We start from the raw sequence: 14,515 nt of genomic DNA, 5'->3' as shown, positions 1-14,515 counted from the left end.
AACGAATGATTTGAATTAGTGCAATACTTGATGTCAATGATTTGAATTATTTGAATGCATTGCAATGCTTGATGTGAATGACTTGAATGCATTGTAATACTTGATGTGAATTATTTGAATGTATTGTATGACATATGTTATTTGTTAGAATATGGTTCGTGGAGGTTATAGTGGTCGCTCATCCAGTAGTAGCCAGGCTCAACCTTCATCTTCACGGGCTCCTGTGATAGGTATATCATATAACTAATTAGATGCTTGATTAGTTCAAATGCACATTCTGAGAACTTGGTGTGTATTTTTTTACAGATGATGTTGCGCCTGTATACGACCCACCTACACCAGTTGATCGCACAAGTCAACAGCCAACACAGGAAACAGGGTCTTCACAGGCTGGCACAAGAAGACTCATTCGAATAGTGTATATCGATAATCGACCGTAAGTATTTTGTTTTCAATTATTGCATATCTTTTAAATATTTTATATTGATATTTACTGTGTAACAATTCATGTGCAGCACGAGGTTTGAGCCACAAGAAGTAGTACGGGAGATTAGGAATTCACTTCTTCAACATCTACCAGGACCAGTTGCTCAATGGAAAGAGTACCCAAATGAGGTATTAGACAGATTGTGGTCCTCATTCATGGTATACAGTTGTTCCTCATAGTTAATGTGTTTCATATTTAATTTATTTAAGCAATGTCTACTAACTTTCTGAAAATATTTGTAGGCTTCGAATCGCTTTGCAACTACGGCGGAAGAAAATGATGCAAGGAAGGTGTGGCAGAAGGTGGCTGCCAATCGATTTGCAGACATGCTGCACACTATGAAGACTGCAGCAAAAAAAGCATCTGGCGTAGTAGATGATCCATTACTGTGGAAGGGCCATGGTCCTATTACTATCAGGAGAGATTACTGGGATGAAATGTGCGATATGTGGGCGGGAGATGCATTTAAAAATCGCTCTGCGAAGGCTTCACAAAATCGATCGAAGATGCCCGAAGCCCATCTACACACAGGTGGATCTAAGACATTTGGGAGCCACCTAAAGAAAATGGTAACTCATCAATATATAATATTAATTTTATAAGTATAGTTGCAAATTTGTGTACTAAATCTTTTGTCATTTAACTTCGCAGGAAGCAGAAAAAGGAGGCAGTGTACCATATAAGGATGTGTTTGTAGAAACACATAAACGGAAGACCACGGGAGTCTTCGTATCAGAGAAGGCGAGAACGACAACGGTATGTATTAATTCTATTAATAATCATTGCAATATATATGCAAGTCATCATAATGTTATCATTAATTATTAATGAATACTTTAAACATTATTTTGTAGGAGGCATATGAGCAACAAATGGTAGAGCGATATGGTGAAGACGCTACTCAGCATCCATCATTTGATCCTACAGCATGGGTGACTGCAGCAGGTGAACCCAAAAAAGGTCGCGTGTTCGGGTTTGGGAGTAATATGAACACTTCACCAGTTATTGGTTCTTCCAGTTACGGCTCACCAACTTCTTGCGCCGACATAAGCTCCAAGCAGCCGACTATTCTTTCCGGTGATGATGTACGCGAGATCATTAATGAATCACTGAATAACTACTTCCAATACACCGTCGCCCCCTTTCTCCGAAATGAGATCAAGGGCGCTGTTCAGGATAGGGGATCTTCGATTCCAGGTCCCTCTCAGGTATAATCACATATATAGTTTTTTTGACTATCTTAAAGCACATCTGAGCATGGTAGAATCACATATAGAGTTTTTCTAGATGCCTTAGAACACATATGAACATGCTATAATCACATATTCAATTTTTTTACTGCCTTAGCACACATATGAGCATGATAGAATCACATATATATATATTTAACTTTTTGTCTGTCTTAGAGCACATATGAGCATGATAGAATCACATATAAAGTTTTTTTGATTGCATTAGAACACATAAGCATGCTATAATCACATATTCAGTTTTTTTACTGCCTAAGAACACATATGAGCATATTATAATCACATATTCTGTTTTTTGACTGCCTTAGCACACATATGAACATGCTATAATAACATATAGAGTTTTTTAACTGCCTTAGAACACATATGAACATGTTATATATCATTTATGATAGAATCACATATAAAATTTTTGGCTTTGCCTGCCTTAGAGCACATATGAGCATGCTATATTCACATATTCAATTTTTTTACTGCCTTAGCACACATACGAGCATGATCGAATCACATATATAGTTTTTTGCTTGCCTTAAAGCACATCTGAGCATGGTAGAATCACATATAGAGTTTTTTTATATGCCTTAGAACACATATGAACATGCTATAATCACATATTCAATTTTTTGACTGCCTTAGCACACATATGAGCATGATAGAATCACATATAGAGTTTTTTTATTGCCTTAGATCACACATGAGCACATGATAGAATCACATATAGTGTGTAATTTATTTCATTATATTTTGTTTATCAATACTGACTGTTCTTTTCTTGTGTAGGCTGCTAGCGATAATCAGGGTAGTGGAGCTGAAGGGACAGATAAAGACAATGAACAAGAAGACGCACAAAATCTTGGCGATGATTAGAGGACTGTGTTGAAGAAGTTCTATTTTTTTTATTTTTCCTAATTGTAATTGTTGAATTGTAAATAATTAAACTTCTTAGTTTTAAGGTGGAACGATTAATTATTATAGATACTTGTTATATGAATTTTTTTGTGTGGTTTGTTTTTTATTTACAGAAAATATAAATTGTACAGGAAATATAAATTGTACAGTTCTCCGTAATTAATTTTTAAATAAATTTTTTTTGATTTTTTTTCGTTTTTGCGACGGATTAGCGACGGATGATTCCGTCGCTATTCATATTAATCTAGCGACGGCTTAGCGACGGAATTAAATCCGTCGTCACGCCGTGGTCGCCGTTTAGTACCGGCGGATTGGCGACGGAATATAGCGCTCGTTATTCCGTCGCAATTAGCGACGGACTTGGCGACGGAATTATTCCGTCGCCAGTTAGCGTCGAAATATTCGCGACGTAAGCATACTGTCGCCGCGTTGTCGCTAATCCGTCGCTAACATGGTTAGCGACGGATTAGCGACGAAAGGTGGTCGTCGCTAATCTACTGCTCTGTTGTAGTGTCAAGGCATTCCTGTTAGGTTTGATGGTCCTCACTAAAGCTTAAACTCTGAAGAACTAGAGTTTGATGAGAATGCATTCAAGTGCACCTCTTGCTCCTGCGTAAATTACCTAAAGTTTTTATTGTTAGCTCGGAGGAGCTTTATTCTTCACTTTTGTCATCCTTTGACATAAGGCCTAGCAACCATGGGTCTCATAGCTTCCCGGTCCAGGAAGGATGCCCCTAGCTATCCAACCTCCGCCTCCAAAGGCCATATGGCCGGAGCCTTCTACCTCTCATTTTTTTTATTTCATTTCAATATCTTCCGTTGAGGCAATCGTAAGATCGAAGCGTGCTACCATGCTATAAATCGAGAGGTAAGTATTGGTTTTTCTTTTTTTTTCATCGAGATAAAAGAAAATGCTCCTCAAGAGACCAACCTATGAAACTAATTAGCATTAAAGGTATTCAACACCCAACCTCTTTCTCGTAGAATTGGTTGCTTATGCATATTTTTGTTGGATCTACATTCATGCATCGATAATAATCTTATGCTCTTATAATTCATCCTTATAAACTCATGAGCTGGAATTATTGGATTAAAATACATTAGCCTCATTGTATGTCTATTCTTAAAACTTGGATGTCTTATGTAGTAGACTCTCGGATGCAGGGACATACTTGAGATAATGACTGTTTTAAAGAAAGTTAGATCTGTTTTAGAAAAAAATCTCTAACTTTTAATGATCTTTCAATGATATGCCTAGCATCATGATGAAACTCTAACTTCTTCCTATGATTATTGGAGTCAATGTAAACTGAATTGTCAAGACCGTTATGGGTCCTGCTAAACGAGATCAGACCAGTTCAAGAACAACTGGAGTGTGGATACCATTTTGAGTCCCATCGAGCGAGATTGGACCAATGTCCAAAGGTAAATGGGTTTTCAAGACTACTTGGGTCTCGTCGAACAATGTCGAGCCAGTTTGGAGATTTGTACGCTTGCTGCAAGAGGTCCCTTCTTGTCTAAGAGATTTGGACTTTGGATGACTTTACAATGGCGTATCCCTGAGTTTTGCATAGGTTTAAACTCCTTTGAGATGCCCCTATATGATTTTGGACAAAAAGGCATCATTGAGAATGATTAGAGAAAACAAAAGAAAATGATTCGACAAAAGCTTTCTTAGTCTTGTCAACAGGAATAGTATGTCCTGCAACGAAGAGAATAGCTTAGACCCTAGAAAGAAAAATCTTTTTTGAATTTTCTTGGATTTTCTCTTTTTTATTTTCTTTTTGGATTTTTAAAAAGTTTTAATTTTATTTTTTGGGTTTTTGTTTATTTTTTATTTTTTTGGTTTCTCAAAAAGCTATTTATAGAGTCTAGATTTTTGAAGGCTTACCTAGGATTGTGGAATGGTGACCCATGCAAGATATCATTTTCTCTCCATACCATTGTGGCTCTACCCTGATTTGTGATTGCCTTTTTTTGAGCATGTTAGTCTTTTCCAAAATGAGAGGTGGAAGAGCCCAGATTTTTGTTTGACTTTTGTGAGCCCAGGCTGAGTTGATGCAATGGAAGTGTCAACCCTGTGTTATCTCCTATGACGGGCCTTTCTACTGAGCTAACGATGGTTGGCCCCTTTCTGAAGTGATTCTTCAAGACCCATGTGAGTTTTTCCCTTTTACACTTTATAGCCTAGATCGTGGGTTCTCACTTTAGACACTATTGGGAGAGGATCTCTTATACATTGTTGACTTTTTCCTAGTCCTTGAAAAGGTTGGTACCCTATGTTTAAGGTGATTTTCCACCCATTGAGGTATTCATAGACTTGTTTGTGCTAAGAGTGACCTCTAAACTAATAATCGTCTATCTTCTTGTGCTTGGGGCTTTTATGTCGAGAAATTATTTGGTAAGGAAATAAGAGTGTACTCTTTTTTACATCGTTAACCCCACCTCCTAGACGTTTCTTCTTGAGTGAGAGCACAAGGAGACTCCTTTTGTAGGATGTGATCTTTCTTGCAAGACACAGGAAGGGAGACCCTGGTATGATCGTCAGATGAGTTCACGCAAATCACAGTTATCCAAGGGGATGTCTCTAGAATTTCTTTCTCTTGTGGGGCTTTTTTTTTGTACTTTCATGCCCCCTTGGTAACTTACTTGGAGAACCATTGATGGCTGACAGGAACCGTCACTATATGAGATGACTCGAAGAATGCAAACCACTGTGTTGGTTATACTCGCTGACCTATTTTGGGAACCATTCCTCTCTAGGATCACAAGCTTGGATTTCTTCCTCCTCATTGTGGTTTGTGTCCTCATTTTCTTGGGACTGTTTTTACTCCTGATTTACGAGGAGGTCACCACTTTCGATGTTGTCATGGATAACGTGCCAGAGGATAAAACATTCCTCGATGTCATAACCCACATCTCTATGATACCGACAGTACTTAGCCAGATCATTTTCTTTCATCTGTAGTGGGTTTGACACCTCAAGCAACTTTACCAACTCCTTCAACAGAAAATCTAGAACGTCTGATTGAGTTTATTGGAACTTAGAGAACACTTTGTTCTTAGTCCATTTTGGGTTTCCACCATATCCATTTCTATTTGAGTTTGCTTTCTTTGGGGCGGTCATCTAATTGCTCGCCTTTTGACCCTTATTGACCTGACCCTTGGACGGATCCCACTTCCGGTAGATATTGTTCCTGTTGTGCTTCAAGAATCTGTCATACACTCCTCTTCGGATATCCACCTCGAAGGCGATAGCCTTCTCGATAAGTTCAGTGTATGTATGTTTCAACCTGAGCCATATTGATGAGGGTCCATATATGCTAGAAAAAGTTGTTTATAACTATGATCAGGGCATGAAAGTTAGAGATCGACTCTTTCATTATGTTGGCCATGGACCGCCAGCGATTTATAAACTCATGAGCCCCTTCTTCTTTCTTTTATTTCAGGTTATACAACTAATTGATGGTGGGAAAGGCCTCAACATTAAATTTGAATTGTTCCATGAACAGATTTATGATCTGCTTGAATTCTCTAACGTTTTGGAGGTTCAGGGTGGCAAACTATTACAAAGGTTCTCCCTTTAAGCTTATGAGGAACCAATTAATTAGTTTCTTATCATTGTTTTGATATTTGGTCATACTTCCCATAAATAAAGACAAGTGAGTCATTGGGTCTCCCCTTTCACTAAACTTTAAGAATTTTACATAGGTCTCATCATGTTCATCAGTGTATCCCTCCGACAGGAAGTCATCTATGGAATATTCTCTCTTATTCATGTCCATGTATCTCATTCTCAATGTTAGGTTTTGAACCATGTCTTCTAGTGATTTGATCTTTCTGTTCGACTTTGATGACATGGCTTGGATCTATGGAGCCTCTTCTCCACATCAAACACTTGGGACTCTCCCCACTAGCTATGCTCTATGTCCTCTTGCGACTCTGGAGTCCATCTAGCCCTTCTTTTGGTTTCTCTATCGGATTGTGCAATTTCACATTCTGACTCATGGGCTCTTCGAACTCTTCTTTCAGTATGTTCTCATCTCAATTGTTCTTAGATTTCTCTCATCTTCTCATCCATCATTTTCATGTTTTGTGAGGCCTATGCTAGCACATCCTCTTCCTTGGACCAGGCTTTGAAATGCGAGGTCCTAGGGGTCCCTCTCTTGATGGGTTCATCTATGCTAGAACTTCTATCCTGTAACCCGTATAAAGGACTTAACGAGACTGATGGGAGTGTCGTTCTTCAGACCAAGCTTTGAAATATGAGGTCTTGAGGATTCGTCTTTTGGTAGACTCGTTCATACTAGAACTAATCTCGTAACCCATTTGGATAACGTGAGCTGCACTCAAAAAACATCAGGGCATTTTTTCTTTTTCGGTTGTCCATAGTCTTATTAGGGATGCCAGTATAGGTCATTTCTTTAGGATCCTTATCGAATATGATGTTTTGCATCATATAGGGTGTCATCCCGTACATAGGATTCTCCAAAAGTGGTTTCTCTATGATGGATTGGATTTGGAGTTTTTGGGTCTTAGATCAGGTATTCATTATACCCCCAAACAATTGGTTTACATAGGCCTAAAAAAGTAACGAGACATTTTCAAAATAATGGGTACCCTAAAAAGTTATGTCCACTAATCTGCGAGGTCTCTTCAGATTTTAAGGTTTCAAGGTTTCCTTTTGGGTCCACACCGATATACTCACGCTAACAACTTAAAGATACTAGTGTAGAATATCTGACTCCAATGGTACCACCACTGATATAACCAAGCTAACAACTTAAGATTACCGGTGGAAAATCCAAAAATCTAAATGATAAGATAAGAGATTTTTAAAAAATTCACAATAAAAGAGATTTTTTTCCTAAGAAATGAGGAAGATAAAAATAAGAAACACATAATAGAATTGAATAATGTTTCAAAACAAGCCCTAACTTGCTGGAGGTTGTATTTTTCTATTTTCTATGTGACATGCAAGTCTCTAGCAAGGATTTTTAAATTGTGATGTAGCCTAAAACATAATGTTGATGCATGAATCTAATGCAGAGCAACCTATTCGCGAGATAAAATAAATTAAAAAGAAAATCTACCAAAATAAGCAGATGCGAGGGTCAGCAAACAGCGCTGCCTGTCAGCGAATGGCAAAACCTGCAGATGCAAGGATATGTGAACGACACTGCCTGTCAACATATGACAAAACTTGCATATGCGAGGACCTGCAGATGACACTTTCTGTCAACAGATGACAAAACCTGCAGATGCAAGGATCTGCAGGCGACACTGCTTGTCAATAGATAACAGAACTTGCAGATGCGACAATTTACGGTCTGCATTGCCTATCAACAGACGACAGAACCTGCAGATGCGAGGATCTGCAGATATCGTTGTCAATCAGCAGATGATGCTATCATTCAGCGGATGGCCTAACAAGTGGACGCGAGGGTCTGTGAATGATATAACATAGTTGAACAGCGGTCAGTGGATGACCAAACCTGAGCAGATGGCAGTCAACGAATGATCAAAGCTCAACGGACGACAAAATGGGGTTTGTCATCCGGACAGAGATATAGAAAGAAAATGGAGATTTTGGGCTCGTTAGAGCTCAAAACCTTCCAGTGATGCAATTCTAGCTAAGAAAATTAAAAAAAAGTATGACGTTCCATCACGGTCATAAAAAACTGTTGATAAAAATATTTGAATGTTGGCAAAGATGGGACTTACCCAGATTCGTGAAATCATAGGGGATGCCACTGCAAGCTCCGACCATCCTTCATCAGATGAGAAGGTAAAGACGGGGTAGGTTTCTCAATCTTCGTAGCTCGAATCGCGTCGCTGCGGATTCAAGTATGTGAATCAAAGATAAAAACATGTATAAAACCTAATCTAAAGATTAAATAAAATTAGAATAAACCTATTAGGGATTTGGGAAAATACCTTTTTAAGACTCAAATGTATATTTTATCTTTCAAGCTCCTTTTTCTTCGTTAGCTCTTCATGTATATATGAATGTTCTTCAATGGCGTCGGGACAATATATTGACAAGGCCTGGGTAAGCATGTTCTTGCAGGGTCAACACGTGAGCATCTAGATCCAGCTTCCAGATTTTTTGATAATTTTTAGATGTTCGAAGTATAGGCGCGAGCCCCTATTTATAAAGTGAAGCATGAGATATGAATTTCTCAACCAAGAGAGTCTTCTCATACAAAAACTCGTCCAAGAAGAGTCCCCCACCCTGAAAGACATGCAAGGCGATTGGGATGAGCTAGGGATAAGCCTTGAAGTTTATCTACGTGTTTGATATAGCGGACAACGAAAGAACTGTGGCATCCAATAGAAGGCGTTTCGTGTTTTATTGTCCTGCGACAGACGACATTCTCGTTATGTTGTCTAGTAATGGATGGTGATTTGTTTTGTCGTTCGTGTGAGGGTGTTCAATTCTTGTTGGGTACTTGCAAACACTTGTCTTCAAAATATGTTAGCAATTATGCATTATAAAAACTTTGTGTCTACAAGGCAGTAACAAACCACCACACTCTACACCACTTTGCCCCCAAAAAATGGAGAGACCACAGGCCAACTGATTGGCCACTCCACCCGAATTAAACATAAGGTTTTGATCAACCCCATGCATTGCGATGACTCTGTGGTTGCTCGTTCGTTGTTTCCTAACCACTATCCAACTCCCAAGTTGAGTTGAGTCTACGCGAAGAAGTTTGGAACATGGTTGCTCTATATCAAAGTCAAAATCAACGTCGCTTCACGTCCATAGAAAACTCAGCTTGTCACTCTTGAACACCTATGCAAGGGACTGCGGTGCCTGCATGTAAGAACTATCGAAGAGAGGGAGTTTGGTTGGCCAACATACACACCATGAACAGGAGGCTACTGAACAAACATTTTGTTCGCACAGGTAAGGGCTTGGGCACTCCCAACCGCCCTTCATCATTAGGGACCCTAGTGGTGGAACTGATGAGCGCCACATCCTGTTGCACATTCTATCCTTTAGCAAGGGTCAAGTGGTTTATGTTTCACCTATTATGACCTGAGTTGATGTTGATTGGTCATGCTACATAACTGAGATGGCTCGACCAACAACTAGCCATTGTTGGTTCTTGTTCTTCTTTGACTCGAACTACAACTACATCTCTTGTACAATCTGCATCATTTTGTCGTCAATCAGACCGAGTAATGGATGGCTATGCTTGAGTGCCCTGCACACTAGGTAGTGCACTGTCATCAGCAGGTTGAGGGATCTGGTATGCTACTGCGCACAAGGGTGTATCCCTACGCTCAGTGATATTGAACCCATGGTCATTGTCATCATGGCCGCAGTCGTGTGATGCAGGCTAGTTGAGTTGCCAATTTGACTAGATGTGCTACCGGCTCGTGGTGCATTGTTGTGGCATCAGTGATAGCCACAATAGAGAAGGAATCATTGTCGATGGCAAATCAGTTGGTGGGATATTCAATTGATAGATCTGTCATGTTGGGGTTGGGGCCTCCAAAGGCCATTGCCATAGGTAGCGTGCCTGTAGGTGGCATGTGATTGTGTCATCCTTACATGTGCTGTGTACAGACAGGGTGTTTGCTCTCTTTTTTTATGTGAGCCAAGTACAAATTCACTCTCATTCTTCAAAGTCTCTCAGAGTTCTATGCTCCGGTCATAATGCAAATTTGTCCTTTTTTACAAGGATGCAAGCTCACGCTACACCTCTTTTAGACCCATCAAAATCTGATTGCGAGTCTCATGATCCATGGTTCATGAATGGATCTTCACTAATATACCAATTTTTTGCACCCTCCTCAAGATCTAGTTGAATCAGTTCAAAGCTTAGTCCAGAAGGGAGCCCTAAGCTAGTAATAAATGGGTATTCTAGCATAAGCCTGATAGAAGTGAGAGAATTGTGTCTATAGTTCTTATCCCTATGAGGTTGGGTTGGACGTGTTTGGGGTCTGGTATAACAATTCAAATACAGTATATATACAACGATTTGTCTTATCGCGATTTACACAATGACTGATAAAAGGCAAAAAAGATAAAGAAAAACAAATTGACATGATGTTTATTGGTGAACTACAAATCTAGGTAACTTGATAAATACAAATCGACTTACAACCAAAAATCTTTAAGTTTCATAGAATAACAATATTTTTCCTATCATGATTTGCTTTTACAAGCTTTGTCTATGTGAACAAATCATTGTAATATTCGTCCTTCGTAAATGAAAATCATAAAAGCGATTAGCGTTGTGTACAGTGAAAATTATGATTTACTTTTACGATCTTACTATCGCAATTTACACAATGATTGATAAAAGGTTGAAACAATTTGTACGTATGAAGGCTATGTGCTATCGTGATTTGTTCTGCTAGATACAATAAAGTAAATAGGGAAATCGAATAGGGTAAAGGCAGCTCTGGAGGCTAATCAAAAACATGCTTCAGTTCATATATAATTTGAACTGAACCAAGGGCTTGATAGAAACTTAGGGACATGTGTCAGGGTTATGATAGGTTGTTGGAGGTTAATGATCATTAAAATAGGTCATTGGGGTGGATGAGATGCTCAAACAGTAAAATAAGGGTTTTTCATGTTAATTTAGGTAGATGTAGGTTTGAATCTAAGGCTATGAAAAGCAAGATGATATAACCTAAGGTCTTATTACAGGTCTAGAAAACTAATATTAGAGGTATAGAGGGCAGATTACCAAAGTTAGGCTTCGAAAAGGGCAGTACAACATAACCACGATTGTAAAGGCTTCTGAACAACTTTCTCGAGTAGTGTAGCCTTTTTGAATCTTTGAAAGGAACTCATGAAGAGCTTCTCAGCCCTTGGCGTAGGCTGGATCCACCACCATACACATTGTGCTAGGTGAAATCAAAAAAAGAAAAGGGAAGAGTAGAGACATCCAAAAGGGTCAGAGGGTAGGGGCACCGAGAGAAAGAAAAGAAAATAAAGAGAAAGAGAGGGGAAGGACTAAGCCTTAGAAGAACTCAATATTATTCAATGCTTAATATGGCTGCTCAAGACCTCCTTATATAGGTCGAACTTGGGTTGAGTCCTAATTAGGGAGTTAACACAAGTAGAACCATACTTAGATCTGATTTTCGAATATGGTATAGGGTTTGGACACGGGTCTAATCGAGTCTACTATAAAAGAAACCATACCCAGACCCGATAAGAACAACCTGAACTAGACCCGATAAAATAATATTTTTTATCATTTTTATATTAAAAATTTGTAGGTCTTAATCAGAACTCGAGTCGGGCCACGGTCTAGTATAAAATTTCACAAACTATACCTAGATCCATGTATTAATCAAACCTTTGGATCTGAACTTGGGTCTTAATCGAATTTTCTTATTTGTCATCATACCCGATCCCTATAGGGTTTGGTCCGAGTCGGGTCTGGGTAAACCAGACTCATTGACACCCCAGTCCTAATGACATAAAAAACTCACTATACTAGAACTAAAAGGCTCTTCTATAATTAATTAATTAACATTAAATAACTTCTAGAACTAAGGAGCACCCCATAGCTCTAGCATGGCACGTCTCCTATAATTGCCATGCTTTCTAAGCTTGACACATGTTCTGTTTTCCTTCTCTTGCCTTGGACTCCAAATCTTTGACTTGTCCACCATTAGAGAAGTCATATCAACTGTCATGTCATCAACCTAGGTCTCACCTAGGCCTGGACGGCCTTCAATGCCTGCAGGAAAATGTGTGTGAATCCTAAAGCTCGGGTCCACACCATCTTCTGAAATTCGGGCTGTAACACTACGTCAAATACCTTTGAGGCAAGTAACATCACATTTCCTTTGCAAAATAGTTAAAATGGCTGCTAAGATGTATCTAGCTTAGACGAAAAACGAATTCAAGCACCAAAATGTGCCATGAGGCCCATAACCATAACTGTGGGAAGTGGAATCAGGAAAAGAAAAAGCATTAGAAAGATTAGATCATCGGCAGCACAATTTTTAATTCTCAAGAAACTTATATTAGATATACAAAATGCCTGAGGCAGAGTTAGGCAGTGATATAAACAATATTACAACGGATATAAAACGCTCATGTAATAACATACAAATTGATATACATGGTTATATATATATATATAATAGGAGAGAGAGAAAGAGAGATCACAGCGTGACCTTAAGAAACTGTACAACAAAGTAAAGCACTGCAAGGAAGAGGGCAATCTGGTAGGCATCCCTTTGGAAGCTGTCATCCCTTTGGAAGAACTGGAGAAAGAAACGGGGGGAAATTTCAAACTTTCAGTGTCACACAAAAAATACAACGAAAAGTTTCAATCCAGTTATTAGCAGCTAAAATCTTTGTTTCCAGCACTTAAATTGACGCAAATATCTCTAGTGCTGTTAAAGAAATTAATAGCACATTTGCTTAGACCCCTCAGAGAATCACTCTCCAGTTTTGCAAATGTGAGATTTTGGTTATCCAGAGAACCAAAATCTCAAAGTGAATGCAGACGTGAGATCATGGTTCCCTTCCCTTTGTATGAGGGAAAGGCTTAAAAAGAAACAGATTCGTCAACTTTTGTAGAAAAGGAGTCGCTTGCGTCAACCAGTGATTCAAAATCACAAGTATTTCTTGTGATTTTAAATCACTTTTGCAGAAGGGCTAGCAAACTTGCCCCAAACCCAGTTTAAATTACACAGGATTTAGGCAAGAACCAACCAACCAGGCCTCTTTTGTCTGTTGAGCTTGACAAACCAATTGAATAAAAATAATCTAGACTTCCTAAATGGTGAAACTGAAAAAGGGAAACTACTAATCTTGTGTTCACTGGGTTCAGGTTTATTCAAGTAGGTGCTGTTAATTACAGTAGATAGAAGCAACTTACCTTTGTTGGATCACCAGATGGGTCTGGAAAAATCTCCAAATTCTCCTTTCCCTTTGAAAGTTGACTTGTCAATTCTGTGATAGTATCAGCAATGTCTTTGCCAGATTCTGTTAGAGCATAAAGTCGTCTAGAAGTCCAGAAGTATGACTGTCCGATGACTGGGGATGCTGAAACATCCCAAGATTCTTCATGTTCAAGCACTTGACCACTTATTTGATTCAATGTAAAAACTGAATTGATGCTTATTATCAAGTCTCCTCCAATACTAGCAACGACAAACTTGGGTCTTCCTCTTACCATCCATTTGATGCTCAGAACACTGGTAGATAACATCACCACATCCTGAACAGTCTGGGAAAAAGAGACAATGAACCAGAAACATGAGAAAAGACCTTGAAAAGTAAAAACCAAAAACATTGTAGAGTTCTAAACTAGGAACCGACACTGTAACCAACACTTTAAAGTCTTGGTGAGTTGCAAACAATTCCAAATCATAGGATAGCATCCATTGGAAACTCAACGCTAACAGAAGCCATGGGCTCAACAGAGTCCTTTAGACTCAACCATAGGTCTATATCCTCATTCAATAAAATACACTGCCAGTTGGTTTTAATTGCCTTACTACCAATTGATTTTATTAATTGCCAAGATCATGGTGATCTTCACATATAACTAAGGTTGCATTTTTTAGCAGCAGCCAGACGAGGTCTCTCTTAATCAACTACATATAAGATTAGTCCAACTTTCATAATTATAAAAATGTCTTGAACTTAAAGAAACATTGCCGAGCTGACCAAATTAAACCATAACTTCCACTGAAATTTAACTTTTCTATGGATGAATAACTCATAGTTCAACTGAATGTGAGGCGTTTTAAAGTTTCCTTTGAAGATTAACATATTTACTTTCGTACTCAAAACTTCTATTATTTCTTCAATCACAGTCTGCAGTTTTCCTCGTGATATTAGAACAGTTTGAATCCCTTCAAATCAGATCATCTC

The 14,515-nt window shown here is 38.7% G+C and overlaps 1 protein-coding gene and 1 long non-coding RNA gene across 2 annotated transcripts in view; one reads left to right on the top strand and one right to left on the bottom strand.

Annotated features, from left to right (window-relative positions):
• Positions 1-1,656: 1,656 nt before the first annotated feature.
• LOC149843020 (uncharacterized) lies at positions 1,657-2,708 on the top strand. Its single transcript, XR_016431106.1, has 2 exons — positions 1,657-1,695; positions 2,518-2,708. It is a non-coding gene; the product is annotated as an uncharacterized LOC149843020 (long non-coding RNA).
• A 9,919-nt stretch (positions 2,709-12,627) lies between these two features.
• The window catches only part of LOC149843019 (transmembrane protein, putative (DUF2358)), a 47,542-nt gene continuing 45,654 nt past the window's right edge, over positions 12,628-14,515 (bottom strand). Inside the window, exons 4-5 of the mRNA XM_089999539.1 lie at positions 13,515-13,865; positions 12,628-12,894 (exon numbers count right to left, since the gene is read on the bottom strand). Coding sequence (XP_089855665.1) covers positions 12,793-12,894; positions 13,515-13,865 — 453 coding nt within the window. The 3' untranslated portion in view covers positions 12,628-12,792. The remainder of the gene's footprint in view (positions 12,895-13,514; positions 13,866-14,515) is intronic.

The sequence above is a fragment of the Nuphar pumila genome, chromosome 3, assembly GCF_984573655.1.
Source record: "Nuphar pumila chromosome 3, dmNupPumi1.hap1.1, whole genome shotgun sequence".
NCBI lineage: Eukaryota > Viridiplantae > Streptophyta > Magnoliopsida > Nymphaeales > Nymphaeaceae > Nuphar > Nuphar pumila.
Note: the sequence above shows the minus strand (reverse complement) of the source record. Positions and strands in the feature narration are given on the sequence as shown.